Genomic DNA, 22777 nt, shown 5'->3' on the forward strand with positions numbered 1-22777 from the left:
GCCCTTCCAAGAAAAATAATAAGATTGTTTTTAAAAAAATTTAATTTTAAATTTAAATTTTTTTCACCCCGACCTTCGAACCCCCACCCCACCACGAAAAAAAATTTAAGTTTGTTTTTTTTAAAAAAAAAATTCAACTTAAGAAATTATTTTATACTCTATCAAAAAATAAAAGATATTTCTCAAAAATATTGTTCATTTAAAAATCAAACAGTAAAGTATTTTCTACTCACCAACCAAATATGAGAAAATAAGTCAAATATCTACTTATTTTTCAAAAAACATTTTCCTTCATACCAAACACACCCCTACCAAAACACGAATCAAAGCAAATTTCTTAAAATTTGGGACCGATTTCCATTTTTTTGGAATTTTTTTAATACAAGTGGATTTTTTGTACTCTACAAATAATTTTAGAATTTTGATTCTTCTTTAAAAAAAAAGCGACTAATGATGTGATCGAAATTTGAGATGATTTCGTGAAGGATTAAAAATTTGAAAGTTCTTGATATTATTTTGTTATCGATATTGTTTTTCTTTTTTTGAAGTGCTTTATGGTGCTATCTTTTCTATTTTGTTTTGTTATTTTCATTTATAAAAAATTGTACTTATGACTTACTAGTTCCCATTTCCAAAAATATTTTGCCATCTCCATAAGATACACGTTCACACCATATCTTTGATTCTTTTCCCTAAGAGTTAATCAAATTATAGTTTCGTTATACTATGTACTAAAAATATATTCTCACCACAATTTACAACATAATACTTGTATATGATATATATTTTTCTTTTCATATCAATAGCATTAATATTATTTTAATAATTTTTGTCGGTCCATTTTTATTACTATATATTATTTTCAGTGTTTTAATTATCACATTTTCTAACTACTATAACCGTTCCTTTTTTAAATTAAAATAAATAAATAATCCACACAATAATGTTTTCCCTCGATATGCCTTAATTTAGTTATATACTTTTCTTTTCAAACTATTTTGTTATGCATTTTTTTTGAGTCAATAGTTCTGTCTTTACGAAGTAACGCTTAGGTGTGCATACACTCTTTACTATAAATACTTACGGCTTAAATAAAATTTGATCCATATCAAAATTGAACCAAATCACTTAAATATATTAATTTTTAGTTTTATTTTTGTTTGGATTGTTGTAATATTAATTTATATATGCCTTCGTAAATAAATATTTATAATTTTAGGGGATAATGAAATCAACTTGGGCATAATTCAGTTATTGACTCTTTCAATTTTGATTTTATGTTTTCTACTTCACTGTACTCAACTTGGAAAAAAAGTATAATTTAGGGGTGGACAATATTTATCACTTTTCGAACTCATTTATTGTTCTATTCTCTTACTCTATCTTTAATTTATTTCAATTTATGATAGATAACTGAATTATTATTGTTAAATTAAATCAATAAATATAAATTATATTTGATTCAGTTTCAATAATTTAAAATTTGATCAATTAGTTTGACTTTAATTTTGATCAATAATTAATCAAAATTAACTAATGAACATACACTCTCTGTACTCATAAAATTATATTAAATATGTTATTATTATTATTTTTGTTATCATTTAAAATATATCACTTTAAACTTTAATGTAAATTAATATACACCCCGTAGAGACACCAAACTTTATCCTCATTAATCTATTTTACTATTGCTTAACAAAGTAGATTAGATTTTAAGTTATATATTATTATCTTTAAGTGTACTTTAGCCTGCAAAAGCATATTAGTGGAGTATATGTTTATCAGGTAGTCAACAAGTATCTATCAGTTTATTTTTACTTGTAATTTATTTTTAAAATAGATTTTTAGTTTTATTTATCATATATATATATATATATATATATATATATATATGTAAAAGTAAAAATAAAATGATAGATACTTGTTGATTATATATATATATATTCATGTTCTATGTTTGATATTTAAAAATCAATTTTCAAGACCTAATATTAAAACATTAATCAATATAAATAATGTGATAAAATACCTATATCGATAATTATTTTTTAAATATGTGTCAAATCAAACAGTGTCAAGAACAAAAAAAAAACGAATAGAGTACTTATCAATCTTTTAAAATTAGTTAGTCATGTTATTTCCCACTCAATATTCAATACATTAATTCAATTTTAATAAATCGTATATATATATATATATATATAAAATCTTAGATCCGCTTACATGGCGCTTTCACAAATAAGAATTTATTTTTAAAATTAGTCTTCTCCTTTCATGAAAAGTTGTGACATTTATGAAGAATTGTGATTTTTATGAAAAGTTGTGACTTTTACGTAAAGTTTTGACTTTTACGAAGAGTTGAGACTTTTATGAAGAATTGTGACTTTCGTGAAAAGTCGTGACTTTAATGAAGAGTTGCAACTTATGAAAAGTTATGACTTTTATGAAAGGTTGTGATCTTTACGAAGGGTTGCAACTTTTCCAAATAGTTGTAACTTTTTCGATAAGACACAATAAACATTTGTGCATGCTACCCTTTGTTATTTATAAATAGAGGAATTTTTTCTCATTTTAAAACAATTAAATTATAACCCTTTCTTCTTCTTTTCTTCTTCTTCTTCACAACTAAATATTTGTGTACTTGGTTCCTGTTGAGTGGGTTACTGACATCATTCCTTACGTTACAGATCTTAATTTGTATTTTTACAGTCATTAATCTCTTCTTGTTTTATTAAGGATAAATGATAAAATAAGTTACCTTTATTAACTAAATATTTATATACTTAGTTCATGTTGAGTGAATCACTGACACCATTACTTATGTTACAAATCTTGATATGTATTTTTAAAGTCATTAATTTATACTTTTAATATTAAGAATTAATGATAAGATAAGTTACCCTTATCTCAAAAAGAAAAAGATAAAATGTAACAAGTTTCATTTTGTTCCTTTACATTATTAATGTTTGTTACTGCTTAATCTTGTATATAAGATAATATAATGTTTTAATTTTGATAACTGATAGATTTAAATTATTATTTTATAAATTTTATGATATAAATTTTCACGCGAAGAGCGGATAAATATACTAATTGAGAATATAGTAAGAAGAATAATTTATTCACTGTACCATCTTCTTTACAAGTAAATATAGTTCTCTAAAATTTTGTTTGGCAGCACCTTTATGTCCCATACTAGAGCAGGACGATATTTAAGTAGGTCCCACTTAATATGAATGTATTCCTAATGTTTCAGCCACGTGTAAGTATGTTACAGTAGTGGGCCCCACAGTAAATTCCTGCAAAATTTTCTCTATACATTCCTTCTTCCTCACAGACGTTTATGTCCTTTCTTCCTCCATCTCTCTCAACAAATTTTCCTAATTTTTTTTTATTGTATTAAATATCTCAGTTTTGAATTCCCCAAATTAAAAAAGAATCTAAATTTCAAAAACTTTTATTGTTAAATTTTCTTGAAGGTTTGAGAAAAAGAATTAGGTATATTCCAAGATTAATTTTTTTAAAAAAAATATATCTGAAATTTAATTACTTTTCATGGCAATTCACAATCTCTCAGATCCGAAAATCACTCGATTTGTAGGTTTGGACTAACCCATTTTGATTTTTTCTTTGTTTCTGTTTTGTTTTTTTTGTTGTTGTATTTAGTTATTTACTGTGTGATTTGAATTGAAATCATTTGTTTTTTTTAGCAAGAAAATAACTGCAGGAAGTTCGGGAAAGCAATCCTGGAATTGGAGTTTCTTGGGTCAAGATTCATTTTTAGTACATTATTTTCACTTACATTATTGATTTTCTTACAATGTGGGTTGGTGTTAGGTGAAGGTCCATATATTTTGGGATCTGGGGTTGTTGGGATTCTTGTTTTAGGTTGTTTGTGCGAATTTTCCTGACCCCATTTGGATCCTAAAGATTACTAGTCTTTCTTTGAGGTAACAATCCATTTTTATTTAATCAAGAAGCTTGTAGAATATATTGTTGTCCTGATTGGGGTTTGAGGTTGGGGGTTAATTTTTGGAGTCTCTGGTGATTTGTGAGAAATGCTGGTTGGGATTCAGCTAAATGCCGGAGATACTAAGTGAAAATGGATTGAATTTTGTGTTAAGATTAGGATCTTGTGGGGAGTGCGTTGATTCTTATTTAGAAAGAGGGAGCTTTGAATTTGGATATCATGGGATGTGTTTGCTCAAAGGGGGTTTCTATTAAAAAGAATGGCAGGAAACGAAATAAGGAGAAAGAAAAAAATAAATTTTCATCCAAAAGACTTATTGCATCTGACAAGGAGGAGGATGTTTTGGTGGATGTTGATAATTGCGGCAATGATGCGACTACGAGGCTTATATCAACAGAGACAATTGATAAAAGTGCAGGTTCCACCCCACCAGCTTGGGATGAGGGAGAGAAGAATCCTATAGTTTTTGAGAAACCTGAAGTGCCAAAGGTGCAAAGTTTGGCAGCAACAAATGCCACCGAGATTGGAGAACAACCTCAGATAAATAGAATATTCAGTGTTCGGAATGGAGTTGATGGTGCACAAGTTGTTGCTGGATGGCCATCATGGCTGACAAACGTGGCAGGTGAAGCTATCAAAGGCTGGGTTCCTCGGAAGGTAGATTCATTTGAGAAGTTGGATCAGGTGAATCTGAGCTACTATGTGCACTTGTTGCTACATTGTAGTATAAAGTTAATGAATTGCAATTTTCTTACACAATTGCAGTTTCCATGTAAGAGCAGTTTCATTCTGCTTCCGAATAAGAATTAGTGATACCCATTAATGCATCTGCTTTTCTTGCCTGCATTTTTTCCCATTCCAATTGATGGTTGTTTATAAACAATACAGATTGGCCAAGGTACATACAGCTGTGTATTCCGAGCCAAAGACCTGGAAACTGGAAAGATTGTTGCAATGAAGCAAGTACGATTTATCAACATGGATCCAGAGAGTGTTCGTTTTATGGCTAGGGAAATTATAATACTTCGCAGACTAGATCATCCAAATGTTATGAAGCTTGAAGGTCTTGTGACCTCTCGTGTCTCCGGCAGTCTGTTTCTTGTCTTTGAATACATGGAACATGACCTTACAGGACTTGCAGCATCACCAGCCGTCAAATTTACTGAATCTCAGGTGTGTTCTTCTGTTTGCAGTCTGTGTCACTTAGATATCTTATCAAAAGGAGACAGTGGTTGATGTTGATATATATAATAAACATTACTTGCAATAAGATATAATTACTTGAAATTTCAATAATGGAATGAAATAGAGATGTGCCAACTTAAGGATGTTAGACCTGATCTCACTGGTGCAAATTGCGAAATAATCTTTTGTGCTAGAGTTCTACCTCAGTTAAAACCGTCTCCAACTCCATTGTCTGTTTTTGTTCAAGGGAGTATGGGTGAGCTTTCTGTTGAGTGTGTTGTAATGATCAATCAACCAATGCTTTAAATTTGGTGAGAGACAGCTAGATATTTGCTTCAGAATACTCAAAGAATCAATTATGCACGCCATTCATCCTGGTTCTAAAGATGCTAAGTTAAGACCCGATGGAGTGATGAAAAGTCTTCACTTCATTTCTTGTCACTTTTTCATTTGTCCATGTCTACAACAACAATATATTCCCAGTGTAATCCCACAAGTGGGGTCTTGGGAGGTTGGTGTGTACAGACCTTAAAATGTTTCAGAAGAGATATATTTAGGGAAGAAAAAGGGGAAGCACATCTTTCTTCTAAAGTTAAAAATATGTATGATTCAAGTAGGTGGATATGTGCTGATTTATATTTTAAGCCCTTATATAAAGATTCCATCCTTTAAGCACAGGTGAGAAGCTATTCAAGTTGTGTAAAATGATGAATCTTGGTATTAATGGAGGGCAATTTTTCTTTTTGATAGTGGTAACATTCTGTATATTAACAGGTATACTATACCAAACTGTATAGGTTTGGGAGTTAGACAGTTACAAAATAGAAGCTTGTCATCATATGACACTTCTTACATGTTGTCTAAACATCAAAAATACCTTCTGTTTGTACTACATTCCTGTTTACACCAAAAATAATAAAGACCTAAGCAATTCATCTTCAGCTTCTGAATGCTGTACTACTTGCCCTCAAAGCACCTCTAATTTCTCTCTTTCCATATAGTCCACCAATTACATGCTGGGACAATCGTCCATCTCTCCTTCTGATTGGACAAATACCCTTCGCTCCCCAACCGTCAAGAAACCCCTGGTGTTTTCTGGCATCACCCACCTTAGTTCTCTCAGTTTGCAGTGTAAAAAGAGATGGTTGGTTGTCTCTGCCTGTTCCCCACACAAATAACATCTAGAACATAAGTGAAATTCCTTGCTTTTCAACTTTTCCTGTGTCAATACTGCTTCATTCCACCAGCCAAGAGAAGGCAGGCTACTTCCAGTGGAGGGAATTTCAGATGGCTATAATTTTGGTCTATAGACTGAAGGCAGAAAGGCCTGAGAGAAGTGGCCTAACGTTACTCCTTCCTCTTTCGTCATATGAGGAATAAATGGGAAAAGGGCTGGGAAGAAGAATCTTGGAGAAGAGCATGTTGCTCATCAAAATTGTCATAGTTTGTCTGATCTTTCTTGTTGATATTTTTATTGTTATGTGTGGTAGTTGCAATTCTAAAAAATATGTGTGATCTTGCAGATTAAATGTTACATTCAACAGCTTCTTCGTGGACTTGAGTACTGCCATAGTCGTGGTGTCCTTCACCGTGACATCAAGGGTTCAAATCTTCTGATCGACAATAATGGTAACCTCAAGATTGGCGATTTTGGGCTGGCAACTCTTTATCAAACCAATCAAAAGCAGCCTCTAACAAGTCGTGTAGTTACTTTGTGGTATCGTCCTCCCGAGCTTTTGCTTGGTGCTACAGACTATGGAGTGGCCGTAGATTTATGGAGTTCTGGTTGCATTGTAGCTGAATTGTTTGCAGGAAAACCTATAATGCCAGGAAGAACTGAGGTATGTTTGAAGTCACTGTTTTTGTTTTGTATATTTGGTTATAGATAAGAATAGACTGATATATCTTCTCTTGCTAATAAACCTATGCACATTTTAGGACGAGGAAAGTTCATACTGAACCTTCAATCTACCATATCTCTTTGTAAAAGTGATACATTTGAAGAACATCAACCTAGAATATTCTACCTACATCGGGAATATGTTTTCCATGTGTGTCCTTGGTTGTTAAAGTTTCTCAAGAAGCTAAAGTGGCCTGCAATGTTGCATAATCTAGTGGTAAATATGGGTTGAAAGGTTGCCACATGTTACCATATCATTGATAAATAATAAAGAATTTTCTTAACTTTTGCTCTTTAGTTCCAGCCACTTTAGTGTATCATACAATTGTTAGTCCAGCATCAACTTCTTTTAGATGAATGTTGTTTTCACCTTTGAGCACCTTGGGGGAACTTAGGGTACTCTCCCTAGTCCTTCCCTTTCAAAACAGTATGACTGATATTATGCTTGCAATGTACTCATACAAAATGCACTAGTCAAATTCTATCAAAGAAAGAAATGCATTAGTCACTTCTGCATTCTGCCAACTTTGTCGTACACCATCCCACATTTAACCAAACAAAATGTGCATTTCTCTCTATTATAGCTTATCTTTTTCTTGGTGCATGTATTATCATTGAACACATCTGATGTGCATTTACAAATGTGTTCCAGAAAAGGGGTTTGGGTGGGCTTGAGATTGGACAGGTTTCCTGACCAGCACCCCTTGTCGGTCAGGAAATGACCATTCAATAATGACTCATCGGATAAGCTGTTATGCAGGTGGAACAGCTACATAAGATCTTTAAACTTTGTGGTTCACCATCCGAAGAATACTGGAAGAAATCAAAATTACCACATGCGACGATCTTTAAACCTCAACAGCCATATAAACGCTGCCTTGCCAGCATATTCAAGGACTTCCCTCCATCAGCTTTAGTACTTTTGGATTCTCTCCTGGCTTTTGAACCTGAGTATCGGGGTTCTGCTACTTTGGCACTTCAAAATGAGGTAAAACTTACTTTATAGATTGTGAATAGCTTGTTTTATCTTCTCAGAGAGCTTTTTAGTTCCTCAAATCAGGAAGTCAATTTATTCAGACGTCTTTTTCCATATCATCAATCTTTTCCCTTTCTGGGAACTCAAGATCTTGTCTTTATTCTATTTGGATCACTTCTATGCATATGCTAGTAAAATGTTGTATGATGCAGTTCTGGATACGAATCATGTGGTTATAGATATCTGAAAATTAAGCACAGTGAAGAAGTTTCTAGTGGTTGGTGGTTTGATTTGCTGCTTATGGTGTTTCACCCTCTTTATTTCTTTATACTGTTTATATATTTTAATGTTTGGGTTCTCTGCTCCAGTTCTTCACAACAAAGCCTCTTCCTTGTGATCCATCATCTTTACCTAAATACCCTCCAAGCAAGGAATTTGACGCTAAGATGAGAGATGAGGAAGCAAGAAGGTACTCATTTCTGATTTCTCTTCTTTTGTCAATTTCTATTAATTACTTGTGCTTTATTTATCTGATCTTGTCCTTGAGGATGTTCTGCTACATTTTTGTTGATTCTTCTCTACCATTTATTTAAATCTAGTATGCTGGAATATTTCCCATTAATCAATAAAGATAATTACTTCATCTAGAGAAAAAGTAGGTTGTCTTGTTGCATATTTAGTATATTGAGGATTTCGCATCTCTTAGATATTACTCCCTCCGTCCCATTTTATGTGGCACCGTTTCCTTTTAGTCCGTCCCAAAAAGAATGTCACCTTACTATAATTAGGAGCAATTTAACTTAAAATATCATTTACCCTTAATGAAATATTTTTCAACTACACAAATTTAGACCACAAGTTTCAAAAGTCTTCATTTTTTTCTTAAACACCATGCCAAGTCAAATGGTGCCACATAAAATGGGATGGAGGGAGTATGAGAAAAGGTCTGATAACTTTTTCTTCGCCCAAGCAAAGGCATCCAGCTTGCATTTTGCAGTCATGGTCCTGCAGGTGTTCATCATTCCAGCCTAGTTTTCAACCTCATTAACCAAATCAAAGAGCCTTATATTGTTCAGTTGACTCAACAGCTTTCAATACTGTGTTCTGACATGTCAAATAGTCTCAGTTCAAGAAATTCTCTTGAACTGAAGACCTTTTGTTCTCATTGAACTAGGGATTCTTCGCTTTCATTTTCACTTTATTGAGCAATATTCTGTTTCTAGGCAAAGAGGTGAAGCCCGTGAAGGTACAAAAGGATCTGGCATTGAATCTTGTAGGAAGGCTGCAAAACAGTCAAAAGCAGTACCAGCACCTGACGCTAATGCTGAGTTACCAGCATCCATACAGGTTTTTTCCTTAGACACCAATAACATAATTTAGTTTTTCTTTATCTACACTATGTTCACCTTTAAGCTGAGGGTAAGATTTGCTTATAATCTGGAATTCTATGACATGCAGAAGAGGAAACAGCAGTTAAATCCCACAAGCGTTAGTGAGAAGTACAATCATGAAGATGGCGGCCCTGTTTTCCCTTTTGATCCCAGCAGAAGATCTTTATATAATGGTCATTTATCACAAGTCAGTGATTCTGGAAATTCCATAAACACAAATACCAATGGACTTGGCTCTCTTATGAGTTCTCAACGGGCATTTGATTCTTCAATATTTGGAGAATTAAGTGCTCAAAATTCCTTCAGACCTCACGGTGCAGCAGCTCATTTGTCCAGGTTCTCCAATTCAGTTGCAGCTCATGGTAGTTCAAGATATGATATGAGCAGGGAGGTCAGTACCCACTCACAGTGGCCTGAAGAGAACTCGACTGGGACATATAATCAGCTTAATGAATCTGACTCATCGTACTCTCTTTTGGGGAAAGACTCTTCCAATAAGAAGGACAAACATTCAACAGGAAAGGAGTCTGCGGTGGTAAGGAACTTCCAATTTGCTTTACGTCTTGGCTATTTTGGCCCACTTTTAGTAGTATATTATGGTTGAAATCCTACACCACACCAAAAAACAAAAATGAAGAAAAAAACACAATGAAAGAGAAATATACTCACAGAAAGGATCTTCCATTTTCCGCTTTGGCTGACAAAAGCAGAGAGAGGCATATCTCGAGTACTATCTAGTAGAGTGCCTAATAAATTTATTTTTTGTTTGCTGTAGGGTTATATTCCAAAGAAGAATCGAATCCACTACTCTGGACCTTTGATGCCACCTGGTGGAAACATTGACGAAATGCTGAAAGAGCATGAGAAACAAATTCAGCAGGCTGTCCGTAAAGCTCGTATTGACAGAAACAAGATAAGAAAGGAACACACTGACAATGGGCAAACAGAATCTCTCTTACACTATACAACCAATGGTCGGTGACTTGTAGAGGAGCAAGAAGATGCAACCTTTTGATGTATTACAGAACTCTAGTCAATGGTAGAGTTTCATGGATCAAGGAAGCAACAATAAAAATCCTAATCTACGAAAATCGCAGCAGCAAGAGAAAAGCTTTACTCACATGGAACTCTCAAGTCTTTTTTTTGCCTTTACTTAAAGTAGTACTTAGCAGAATGCACAGTATACAGTTCCAGAATCATATCCAAACCTCCTCTTGTAATTGCCCTTGGAATGAGAAGAGAGCAATTCTTTTGGTGGTGTATGTGTTGGGAAGTATTGTTGTACAGTTAATGTAAAAGATACGCATTTATTTTTTCTTTCAAATTTGTAGGAATTTTGAATATTACACAGATACATCAATATGATGGTAGGATCTAACATTTAGTATCAAATTCTCTAGTTTATACATTCCTCTTTTTTCATTATGGATGGACATAAATGTTGATGGTAGTCACCATGTCTATTTACTTCTTCTTTTTTTTTTCATTTGAAGTGTAACACTTAACAATCAATGAACCTTCAACGCCAAACTAGTAGGGATCGGTTATATGAATCCAACCACTCTATTCGAGTTCATTTCATTCAAATACAAAAATCATATATTGAAGCTACACTAAAAGAAATTCACTTGAATTATTTGTTGGTGAAAGGATTCCATAAAGCTCTTTGTGCTTCTTTCTTGCCCCATAACAAATTGACATTCTTCTTAATATCAACAAACTCCATCACTATCAAGTAGATCACTCTCTACCAAACCTCTTCATATCTACCAGCAACTACATTGCTTAATCCAGAATTTTCTTATCTTACATCAAAATCTTCAATATATATATCTCTTTGCCTCCCAGTTTTAAACAAAACTTGTAACAACTCCCAAGTCAGGTATGAGGCCAAAAACACATGGTTCAGTTAGCCTAAAGCTTCTTCTCATATGTGTTTTCATAGCTTTCTTACTTCTCTTTGTGTTGAGATCAACATTAACATTATCCAGGGTAAGTACATCATCATCAAAAAGTACTTGTTCATCACCAAAATGCAATAAAATTCCATCATCAGTAGCGAAATCACTCATTCACTACACAACCTCAGCTATCACACCACAACAAACACACAAAGAGATATTAGTAACATCCAAGATTCTAGACAAGAAATCACCTAGCAACTTCCTTGTATTTGGTCTTGGACATGATAGCCTAATGTGGCACACACTAAACTATGGAGGACGAACCATCTTCCTCGAAGAAGACGAGGCATGGATACAACAAATCAACAAGAGATTTCCCATGTTGGAGTCCTACCATGTTACATATGACAGTAAAGTGAATCAAGCAAATGTTTTAATAGAAGCAGGGAAAGGAACAGAGTGTACAACTATAGCTGATCCTAGATATTCAATGTGTCAACTTGCCTTAAAGGGTCTACCTAGTGAAATTTATGATATTAAATGGGATTTAATTATGGTGGATGCACCAACAGGGTACTATGAGGATGCACCAGGAAGAATGACAGCAATTTATACAGCAGGAATGATGGCAAGGATCAGAGAAGATGGAGAGACACATGTGTTTGTGCACGATGTGAATAGGGATGTTGAGGACAAGTTCTCTAGGGAATTTTTGTGTGAGGGATATATGAAGAAACAAGTTGGGAGGTTAAGGCATTTTACAATTCCTAGTCATAAGAGCAACTTGAATATGCCATTTTGCCCCTAGTTCTTTTTTGTCGTGTCTATGTTACTCAGACTCTTGAAAAATGTCACTGGGTGTATGTAAAGACAGTACGAGTCCGAGTGACATAGTTTTTTTCTTTTTTAGTTTATTCATTTTTTGAGGGGGTGAGTGATTGGAAGATCCTGCTGATGGATCAATGAGGATGTTGTTTTTTTGAGTGAGGATAGTAAATCAATAATACCAATAAATTGGGAATGTTATGGTATTAGGTATACTAGAGGCAAGTGAAGTTGAGACTACTTTTTTCATGTAATATGTTTGGTACCATAAAAGTTATTTTTTATGAAAAAAGAATGTTTAATCTATGTTTGGTTTGTTAGAAGATTCTTTAAAAGAATTATAATAGTAGAAATAAAAATAATAAATTAATAATAATAGTAGTAGTAGTAATTAACTATAATGTTTTCGTGAGAATTTCAAGTATTAGCCGTCGTTGATAATAATTAATGTCTCACGATTGAAGCAATTGATATTACATTCAAAGTTAATAATTTCTCTAATATAATCCTAAGAAAGAATGACATCCATCCATGAATAAAGAAGTTATTTCTCCTTTTTGAATCGGTAACCATCCAACAGAAAATAATTTCCTTTGGAAAATTTACATAAATATATTACAAATTAAAAATATTTATTATTTATAGCAATATCTAAAAAATAACTTTTGTTATATAAAATGTATCTAATTGTTTTATCATTTAAGAGATTTTCTCTTTATGCTCAGTCATGCATGATGACTTTTCTCTGTGTTCTAAAACTAGGGAAATGAGAATGGGATGTATTGTAATATTTGTTTGGATTGAAATAGTGTAAAGGAAGAAGAAAGACTTTAATTTTTTTTATAAATGTGTTAAAACATTTTTTTAAAACTCCGCCCATCTACATTAAAATCCATGCAAAATTGCCCTATGAAACTTTGGTTTATTAATAAGAGCATATATACGATCTATTAGTTGGACATAAATTTTTATGTTAAATAACAGTTATAATTAAATTAGTCTGTATGCGTCTCAATTAATTTTATAAAATATTTATTATCTTCTATCAATACATATTATTCTTATATCAAAATTTAGAAAAATAAAAAATATATAGATATATTGTTTTTTTTTTATATATAAAATAAGTAATTGTGAATTAGGAAAGGGATAGAATTTGATCATTCTAAATGATTGGAGGAAGAATATTCATTGTTGGACAGAGTTTGGGCAAGGAATGATTTTTCCTAATGAAGCTTAGAGTACAAGACAAATTTCCCTTTCAAGTGACTACTTCAATAACTTACATAATGTTGACAACATACCATATTAAAATAACATATAGTTAATCTATCAAATCATTTTTGCAAATTAATTAATTAATTAAATTGGTGCAACAAATTGGACGTGTAGTAGTCATGGCCAACCTATCCATTGCCAATTGAGTAAAAAAAAATATTTTCTTATTACATGGAAGACAAAACAAAGATATGTTGTTTAGGATTTGTTTTTTTTTTTCTTTTTTTTTTTTAGAAAAATTTAATTTGGAAAAACTTTAAGTAAATGTTTAGGATATTGTATAGAATATTCGTGCTAGTTCTTCTAAAGAATTATTTGTATTTTTTCGAGAAGTATTTTATTTTAATTTCGAAAAAGGAGTCATTGGTGGATAGATGACTCCTTTCGTGCAGCGGCTAGGAGAAAGCAAAAAAGAAAATAAAATGATTATTTTTTTAATTGGCACCCTCTTTCGAGCATGCAAATTCTAAGAATCTTATTATCAACCTGTGGACATCATTTGATCGGATCTTGTTTGTATAAAAAACGAGGAAAATATTTTCCTTGAGAAAGAGAATCCAGGATAAACACTTTTTTTATTATGTGTTGTATACATACTCGCACGATCAATCAATAGACGAAAGAATTATGTGAATAATGAGACTGACCTAACCTATATCAAGATTTTTCCCTCTCTTGATGGCCAATATTTTGATATTCAAATTTTTTTAAAATAAAATAAATTTATCGAACACAACCTGCAAATACGAAATCGACTAAGTTATTTTAAGAACATGAAAAGGCCGATAAAGATGAGCTTTACCCTTAATAGATCCCTATTGAAATTATTTACATATCCAATTATAAAAATATAACTAATCTTTATATTACTAGTAACGCACCGAATAACATCTAAATGGAGAAGTGGTATAATAATAATGGAATAAATTGACAGGTAGGTAATCATTTTCTTCGATATTACTTTGAGACATTTCTTTTTAAATTTTCTTGTATTTTCTTTTTTCGTCAAAATGATAGGAGTATTAATATAAAAAGAAAAAAAGAAATAAAAAACCAAAGAGTCGACTAATAAAGACATACACACGAAAAGAGAAATCATCTCTCTCACTTCTCAGAAAACTCTGTTAGCCAAAAGAAGGGAAGAAGCAAACATGAGCAACGAATAGTACGATATTCTGCATATTCCATCGCAACTTTTCTCCATTAATTTTTCATTTTTATTACTGATTTTTTGTTTCTTTGATTGCAGCGATTACTTGTTCAAACTGTTGTTGATCGGCGATTCTTCTGTCGGCAAATCCTGTCTTCTTCTCAGATTCGCCGTATGTACACCTATTTTACTTTGATCTCATTTGATTATACTCTATTTGTATGTGTGAATGAATTTTCTGTTGTATAATGCGTATGTTATTGTTCGATTTTCTTTGTTAGGGTAAAAAAATGCCGGTTATTTTTTTTTTGTAGGATAATAATGATTTATTGCTTGATGGATATAATTTTGTTGTTTTGATTGATTATGTTTTAGGATGATTCGTATGTTGACAGTTACATTAGCACCATTGGAGTTGATTTCGTAAGAATCTCGTCTCTCTAGTTGTTTTATGTCACTTATTGTTTGTTTTTTATGAAAGTTTTGGAATGATTTTTGGATTGTAGAAAATTAGGACTGTGGAGCAGGATGGAAAGACAATCAAGCTGCAAATTGTAAGTATAGTTGATTGTTGCATTTTAGTTAACATGATTGTTTTTAAGTCCAATATTTAACTTATAGTATATCGAGCTTATGTTGAAGCTACTTAGTTGATTTACAGGACATTTTAACCATATGCCTTCTCAGTTGAATTAGATAGGGATCTCAAATTGTCCATTTCTTAGTTTGAAGTCTTGCAAACTTTGAGATGCTTGTGGGCATGTTATTGCTTTAATCATCCATTGTGTCTCTGTTTGCTACTGAAATACTATCGTGTTATTTTTAAAGCAGAATCATTCTCTAATGATTATAAAAGAAAGGTGGGTTCATTTATATGTTAGCTTTTGCAAAAGAAAGGCGGGTTCATTTATATGTTAGCTTTTGCCGAGTCTGAGTCTGATACTCTTACAGCATGGACGTCATTGATTGGATGAAGACAAATATATAGAAAGTGTGCTGTGGGAGTGTTTGTATATCACTAGGCAGCATAGCTTGACCCAAGCAATGCCTAGAAGTCCCATGCCACGTGCTAGATTTTTTAGATCTTTGTCTGTATTGATAAGAAAGTAATACTTCGATTCTGTTCTTGTTAACAAGTACTTGTGCCGTTGTGCGCGACTTTTTTCTCTTTTTTTTTTAACCAAGATTTAGAGAAGATATAGGTAGAGAAAGGGTGATCAAATTGGATGTGAGGCAAAAGGTGAAAGGAAAAAGGATGTCATTCTGGTGGTGAACAGGAAAATTGATTGATTAGCCTTTCTCTTTTGTCTTTTCTAGGTTGCAGAGTTTGGTAGGGTATAGTCTGCTGCTACATCGTATTCTTTTGTACTCCCTCCGTTTCAAAAAGAATGATCCTCTTTCCTTGTTAGTTTGTTTAAAAAAAAATGACGTCTCTCTTGTTTTGGTAACATTTTAATTTCAACTTTTAAGGCCACAAGATTGAAGGACAATTTTGTACATTTGACATAACTTTAATTTAGTGCCATAAGATTCAAAAGTTTTCTTTATTTTCTTAAACTCCGTGTCAAGTCAAACTAAATCAATCTTTGTGAAACGGAGGGAGTATCTTATTACATAGATGTCAGAGATATAATTGATGTTATTCAGTAAATTGAGTTGTGTTATTTTGCTATTCTTTGATGCAGTGTTTTCTCTTTCTTGGTTAGTGTGTTGGTCAGTTTCAGGCTAGTGCAATAAAATTTGCGACCATTATTTGATTAATTGGTATTGTGTGCTAAAAATAAAATGTTGAAGGTTCGGTAGAGGATCAATATTTTGTTTAGCACAATCATATATCCACTTCACCTCTTTTAGCGATATGACTGATATCAGTGTGGGAAGCTGGCATTTGCTAAAAAGCATGCTGCTGGCATTTGCTAAAAGCATACTGACTAAATTGATCAACTACTTCTTTGATGTTTACTCTATCTAATTTACATATTATGATGCCACACTGCTGTCTTTTTTTTGCAGTGGGATACTGCTGGACAGGAACGTTTTCGGACTATAACAAGCAGTTACTACAGGGGAGCGCATGGGATTATTGTGAGATATTACATACATTGATGAGAACTTCCCCGGCCATAAATATTAGAGCAATAGTTTAAATATAAATTTGTCACCTCCATAGCGCATCTTATTTAGTCTGCGGCTTTTTGCTATTTGTGTATTGCTTATGATACTTATTCTTGCATCCATAATGCCTCAGATTTTGAATCTTTTGAAAATACGACCTGCATATTCATATCTTCTCTAATTATATATTTATAAGGTTAGGATAGTCAATCACCCACTCTGTGATCCCTTTTATGTCAATTCTGAACCACGGCGGGTTTGATTTCAAGTTTAGTGAAGGTAACTGATAGTTTATGTTGGCTCCGAGGTGTAATTGGTTGACATTTACTCTTTCTTTCCTAGTTAATATTGACATTGAATATTGACACCAGAAAACCAAATATTACTTGCAAAGATTGTCCCTCTGAATCCATTTTATGCCTCTTCTTTTCTTTCTTTTTTTTTTTTGGTTTCTCCTTTATCCTGACAATTTTTTAATGGCCCATTCTCTCACTTCTTGTTATGTCCATGCATTGTGGGACTCGCAAGTCCTTATTCACTTTTAAATATATGATGGAACTTTTGAAGAGAATAGAATTGGAAAAGAAGAAAAGTTAGTTTTTTCTCAATTATAAAGGCTTTGAACTTCTTGTGATGGGCCAAAATGGAAAGAGTGTCATATAAAGTAAGGTGGAGGAGGAGTGATAAAGTTAACTTTGTCCCATTATTGTTTTCAAAAAGCAGAGGATGTTAAAACTGAGATAAAAGATGTCAAAATGTTGACAATGTATTTTGTTTTTTTCAGGGGTTTGGAGGAAATGGTTTGGTTTGTACAATATAAAATTTTTTCTTAGTTTGCATCCCATGCCTTTTTGTAATGCATGTCATCCTCAAATAAGTGTGCCATTGATTTCTTGAGAGCAGATAGATTTGAGATTCATTGCATCCCTAGCTGTAAAACTTTTTGCTTTCTTTTCTTGTCTCTTCTAGCTTAATGTCATAGTCTTTTAAACATACTGGTTAAAGAAAAATGGTCATGTGGCTTCTTTTGTTCTTGAAGTGTTCTTATTTGTGGTTGTATTATGGTAGATTGTTTATGATGTAACTGAAATGGAGAGCTTCAACAATGTCAAGCAATGGCTGAATGAAATTGACAGATATGCAAATGAGAGCGTGTGCAAGCTTCTCGTGGGAAACAAATGCGATTTGGTAGAAAACAAGGTCGTGGACACACAGATGGGAAAGGTATTTTTTGTTGCCTCTTTAACAGAAAACATTACGTTTCATTTGCATTTGTGCTTGAGTACGTTTCATTTGCATTTGTACTAATCAAGCTTAGTTTAGTGGTAATATTACATCTTTGAACTCAGCTTGCTGACAAATGCTGATAATCATCTCAATTTCCTCTTTTTTTTTTTAAGTAGTTTTTCTAACAATTCTCTCATGTTCTTTTCATTTAATTCCTCCCTTGAACTCGAGTGATGTGCCACAAACATGTTAATTCTTTACTATGCTCAAGTAGGGTTTTTGGTTTCCTTGTAGACATCTAGACTATAGTGTCTTTTGGATTGAAAAGGGTACTACCTACTTTGGTGTTTACATTTCTTCTCAATGAAGATGGTGGACAAAAATCTTCGAAAAAAAGTGATCAGATTCAAAAGTAAAAAATTGTAAATTCACTTATGCTACATTTTCTTTGTAGGGCTTATGTTTGGAGTACTTTATGTGACCATTGTCTGTAGTTTGTGTCTCTCAGTGTCCGAAACAGTGACATAATGAAACATGTGATATTGTATAATAGTCTTCAAATTATTCTAACAAATATTGAAACTTGACCGCATGGATGAAATTCTTAGCTATATGAGTTAATTGTCAGTTATTTCATATTCCCAGTTAAAGCAATTATGCATTTGTAACATCACTTCAATTTTATTCAGGCTCTGGCAGATGAACTAGGTATCCCTTTCCTTGAGACAAGTGCAAAAGACTCCATCAACGTAGAGCAGGCTTTCTTAACGATGGCTGGAGAGATAAAGAAAAAGTAAGTGGGCTAATATTTCCTTCCACGTTTATTTCTGTAAAATGTGTAGCCACATCATTCCTCCCACAATTTGTTGATTCAATTTGGGTAATGAACACTGATACATTTCAACATGTTTGTAGTTTACCTGAATAAATTGCATTAGGGGGTATGAAATTGTTGATATATATAGATAGCTATGTTGTATGGCCAGACTGCTGCTGCTATTTTTTCTATGAACTAGTTACTAGCTTACTATATATGAATGTGTATTTAACTGAGGTGAACAATGTTGGTAACAAGTAGAGATTCTGTTCCGCCCCGAACCACATCTCTTAGCAGTTTGTAGTTAAGTCTTCACACAGTTCCATCCAAGAGCTGAACCGAAATTCTGTTTTGCAGAATGGGTAACCAACCAGCTGGAGCAAAGAGGACAGGTAGCACTGTTCAAATCAAGGGACAACCAATTGAGCATAAGGGCAACTGTTGTGGTTAACTGCTGATGTTGCGTTGCTGTATCCCTCTGTTCCAATTGCAAAATGTCGAACAGATTGTAACTAAAACATATGTTTACTAGAGCTAGAATGTCTCAACTCCTGTGTATCTTCCCGTTAGTGGAAATACATTTGCAACTTCGCTTCAGGTGCATGTAACAACTACTGTTTGATGCAATTAGGATCTTGGATGAATAACTTGATTAGAATTAGTTAACAAGCTACTAGTGATGAGATGAAATTAAAATATGCCTATATAACATTATTGCTAGAATAGATTAGAATAATCAGCTGAGTAGACTAGACCAGTATACTAGGTAGTCCAGCCCTAACTCAATTCGGTCCATGCATCACATATGTAACGAATTTAGAGTAATATTTTCAAAGAAATGCTTGTTTTGGTGGGAAATTAAACATGGAATTCTTACCGTTTACAAGTGGAAATACTAATTATCACCATTAACCACCCCAGAGTTCTTGTATCTGAAGGGTATGTCAATACGTATTTTTACTTAGAAGACCATAAGATTCAGAGTACTTTTTTTTTTCTAAGACAGACCAGAATTAAAACGAAGGAAATAATTGCTGATACGTCATTTGAAATAATTGATCTCATTCTTAATGAGACATGCTATAGCAAGATTTTAACATGTATTGCACATGAACATTCCTAATGATGAAAATAGGTATATCATAAACCAAAAATATAGAAGAGAAAAAAAGAGAAAGAAGCAGTAGTAATTACCACTAACCAAAGGAACAATTTAGAGGCTTAAAAAACTAATGACCATTACTATGCAGAGCAACATGCCTTCTTGGGAGCAGGCTCCTCTGCCCCAACAACAAGAGTCTTTCCTTCTTTGATGTTAGCATTTGCTGGCTCCTCTGAAGAAAGTGGCTTCTTACTGATTATCCGATAGATTTCTGAAAGAATTGTCTGGAAAGACTTCTCTACATTTGTTGCCTCCAATGCAGACGTTTCAATGAAAGAAAGGCCCTCTTTTTCAGCAAAGCTTTGAGCATCCTCAGTAGCAACTGCTCTGAGATGCTTCAGATCGGTTTTGTTTCCAATGAGCATAATCACAATGTTTGAATCTGCATGGTCCCTCAGTTCCTTCAACCACCGACTAACATTCTCAAAGGTAGTGGGTTTTGTCACATCATATACCAGAAGAGCTCCAAGAGCACCCCTATAGTAAGCACTTGTAATGGCTCTGTATCTCTCCTGTCCAGCTGTGTCCCAAATCTGAGCCTTGACGGTCCTTCCCTCAACCTAGGCACATCAAAATTGAGCAACAAGAATTTTAATACAACATAAATTCTACAATTACCAAAAATTGTAGCAGTACCAATAGCAACAAGAACAGAGGTGTTATTCAATGGAGTACGGCGAGGTGAATCTTTGTTGAATTATCACAAAGGACTAGACTCATGGCATCTCTTAAAGATAGAATGCAATAGACTGGTCTTCCAGAGTCGTGTTTGACCTCAGTGAACCTGGAAGATGCCCTGTTACTCCCTATTTTGGAAAACCAGTTGCTCAGAATGAAGACAACTAGGTCCTTCCAGACTTTGATTAATAGTAGAATGGACTTCTTCATTTGATTCAAGAGTAACATTTAACAGGTAATGGAGGCATTATCACATTAGGTTTCCTAGAGTTTAAAACTTGTAATAAAAAGCTAGATCAAAACACAAGCAAATGATCATGCAACAACATTTGCTTTAACCAAAAAAGCTTTTTTCTTTCATTGTCTGGCATTATATCTTTCTGTATCAAAAATCTACAAAATATGAGAGCTTTCGTTACAGTAGAAGCTCCCTTAGATAAACAACAACATAGCCAATGTAGTACCACAAAGTGGGGGATGGAGAGGGTAGAGTATTCAGACCTTACCTCTACCTCAGCGCCCCAGAGGTGAGGTAGAGATGTTATTTCTGATAGATCAGGATATGTTTTTTAAGCAATTACAACATCTAGCTTCTTGAGTCATTTTGTTACACAAAGAAAACTATACCCTTGATTGGGTAAGAGAAGGAAATAAGGGTAGTCCGTCCTTAAGAACAAACACACAGTTTGATAAGAATCATTTTTGCTAAGTGAGAAGTCCAACTAGAAGTACTTCTAGCCAGATTTCACTTCATGTCTCCTTTACCTCTTTCAATCCTTCATGTCATTTTTACTAACAAGGCTCTTATATAGTCCACCAAGATACGACCAATCACAGATGAAGAATGTGTTTCTCACTCAAATTAATTGAGGATTTTCAAGACAATGAAATCATTCACAGTTTTGATAACAATGGACAAATACAAGGTATGCATTTCATTTCAGCAGTAAAGATGCTCTCTTCTTCTTCCCTTTACTAACACTTACTTCCAATCAAGGAATGGCTCTGAGTTTTTCCTAACATGGACTGGTAACCATATCAATATATCCTGCTTATAGAAGGTTTGAATTAATTAACATAGACAATACACATAAGTTTTTTTTAGAGAAGATTAATCATACAAGGAGAGGAAGGGATACTAATACCAAATAAATCCAGGGAAGAACACAGCAACTGCTTGTATTCAAGTGGAATAGTAACTTCTAATAACTTCACCATATATGGAAAAGAAAATACAAATGGAGTGAATGGCCAACAGAAAAGAAGTGAAAAGTAGAACCAAGGATGTTTGGGTTTTACTAGCAGCATAGCAAAGCGACCATAGAATATATAATGCCATTTCTTTACTCCATTTTAAATGAAAATAAAAAAGCTAATTTTATCTACACTTTATTTTATGTATTTCATACCATCACAATGCATAACTCTTACACAGTGCAAATTAAAAACCAAGCACTGCAAGGGTTTCATAGATCTAGAAAGGTCATGTAAGTCTAATCACAAGGTAATATAATACATCTACATCCCATCCAAACCCTAACTCCATGCCACCAAGCAAGGAAGTCAATTTTGGAAACAAGGCATCTATTAATGTTACTGAACCTAACATATCAACATGCCCATAAATACAAAATCAACGCGATCACAACAATAAATAATACTTAGCACTCTCCCATTAAACTCAACAAAGAAGCACATTAACTCTTATGGTACAATTGAATTGTTTACAGGAGACACGTATCGAGTATTAGCACTTAATACATCAATTTTTCAGTTAATGCAAACGTCGGGTATACACAACTGCATTATTCAAAAACGCGCGCTTGAGGAAACGAACAAAAACAAAGGATGAGGAGTGAAAAAGGGACCTGGAGTGTACGAGTGGCGAATTCAACGCCGATAGTGGATTTGGACTCCAAGAGAAACTCATTTCTGGTGAATCGGGAAAGCAAGTTGGATTTTCCGACTCCTGAATCGCCGATTAATACAACCTTAAACAAGTAATCGTACTCCTCTTCCGCTCTTCTCGCCATTTCCTCGCCCTGTTGAATCGCTCCTTCTGCCGATTCAGATTTACTCAAATACTCTAAAACGCCTTCGGATTCGGATCGATCTCTCTCTCTCTCTGTGAATGATTAAAGATCGTTGATGAGGATGACAATGAAGCGTGAGAGAAACAGAGAATTTTTTTATGAC

General features: G+C 33.4%; 4 protein-coding genes across 5 annotated transcripts; 3 read left to right on the forward strand and 1 right to left on the reverse strand.

The window, feature by feature from the left end:
- The first annotated feature begins 3346 nt into the window (after positions 1–3346).
- LOC107004931 (probable serine/threonine-protein kinase At1g09600) lies at positions 3347–10854 on the forward strand. The gene is made up of 8 exons (XM_015203360.2): positions 3347–4657; positions 4862–5146; positions 6682–6999; positions 7819–8046; positions 8403–8503; positions 9258–9381; positions 9493–9960; positions 10201–10854. The coding sequence occupies exons 1-8, from the start codon at positions 4193–4195 to the stop codon at positions 10405–10407; spliced, it is 2196 nt and encodes a 731-aa protein (XP_015058846.1). The 5' UTR covers positions 3347–4192; the 3' UTR covers positions 10408–10854.
- Positions 10855–11264: 410 nt separating this feature from the next.
- LOC107004940 (glucuronoxylan 4-O-methyltransferase 1) lies at positions 11265–12460 on the forward strand. The gene has a single exon (XM_015203371.2). The coding sequence runs from the start codon at positions 11310–11312 to the stop codon at positions 12135–12137; it is 828 nt and encodes a 275-aa protein (XP_015058857.1). The 5' UTR covers positions 11265–11309; the 3' UTR covers positions 12138–12460.
- A 1978-nt stretch (positions 12461–14438) lies between these two features.
- On the forward strand, positions 14439–19402 carry LOC107004947 (ras-related protein RABD1). Of its 2 annotated transcripts, none has more exons than XM_027918009.1 (8): positions 14439–14597; positions 14682–14754; positions 14958–15005; positions 15089–15136; positions 16596–16667; positions 17766–17921; positions 18614–18721; positions 19099–19402. In XM_027918009.1, the coding sequence occupies exons 1-7, from the start codon at positions 14584–14586 to the stop codon at positions 18719–18721; spliced, it is 519 nt and encodes a 172-aa protein (XP_027773810.1). In that variant the 5' UTR covers positions 14439–14583; the 3' UTR covers positions 19099–19402. The 2 variants fall into 2 exon arrangements, with proteins under 2 accessions (XP_027773810.1, XP_015058869.1); XM_015203383.2 differs by having other exon boundaries at positions 18614–18717.
- Positions 19403–19783: 381 nt separating this feature from the next.
- On the reverse strand, positions 19784–22759 carry LOC107008186 (ras-related protein RABA2a). The gene is made up of 2 exons (XM_015207116.2): positions 22450–22759; positions 19784–20463 (listed from the first exon to the last, which is right to left on the reverse strand). The coding sequence occupies exons 1-2, from the start codon at positions 22612–22614 to the stop codon at positions 19984–19986; spliced, it is 645 nt and encodes a 214-aa protein (XP_015062602.1). The 5' UTR covers positions 22615–22759; the 3' UTR covers positions 19784–19983.
- Positions 22760–22777: the final 18 nt, after the last annotated feature.

This window comes from Solanum pennellii, chromosome 1 (assembly GCF_001406875.1).
Source record: "Solanum pennellii chromosome 1, SPENNV200".
NCBI classification, from domain to species: Eukaryota; Viridiplantae; Streptophyta; class Magnoliopsida; order Solanales; family Solanaceae; genus Solanum; species Solanum pennellii.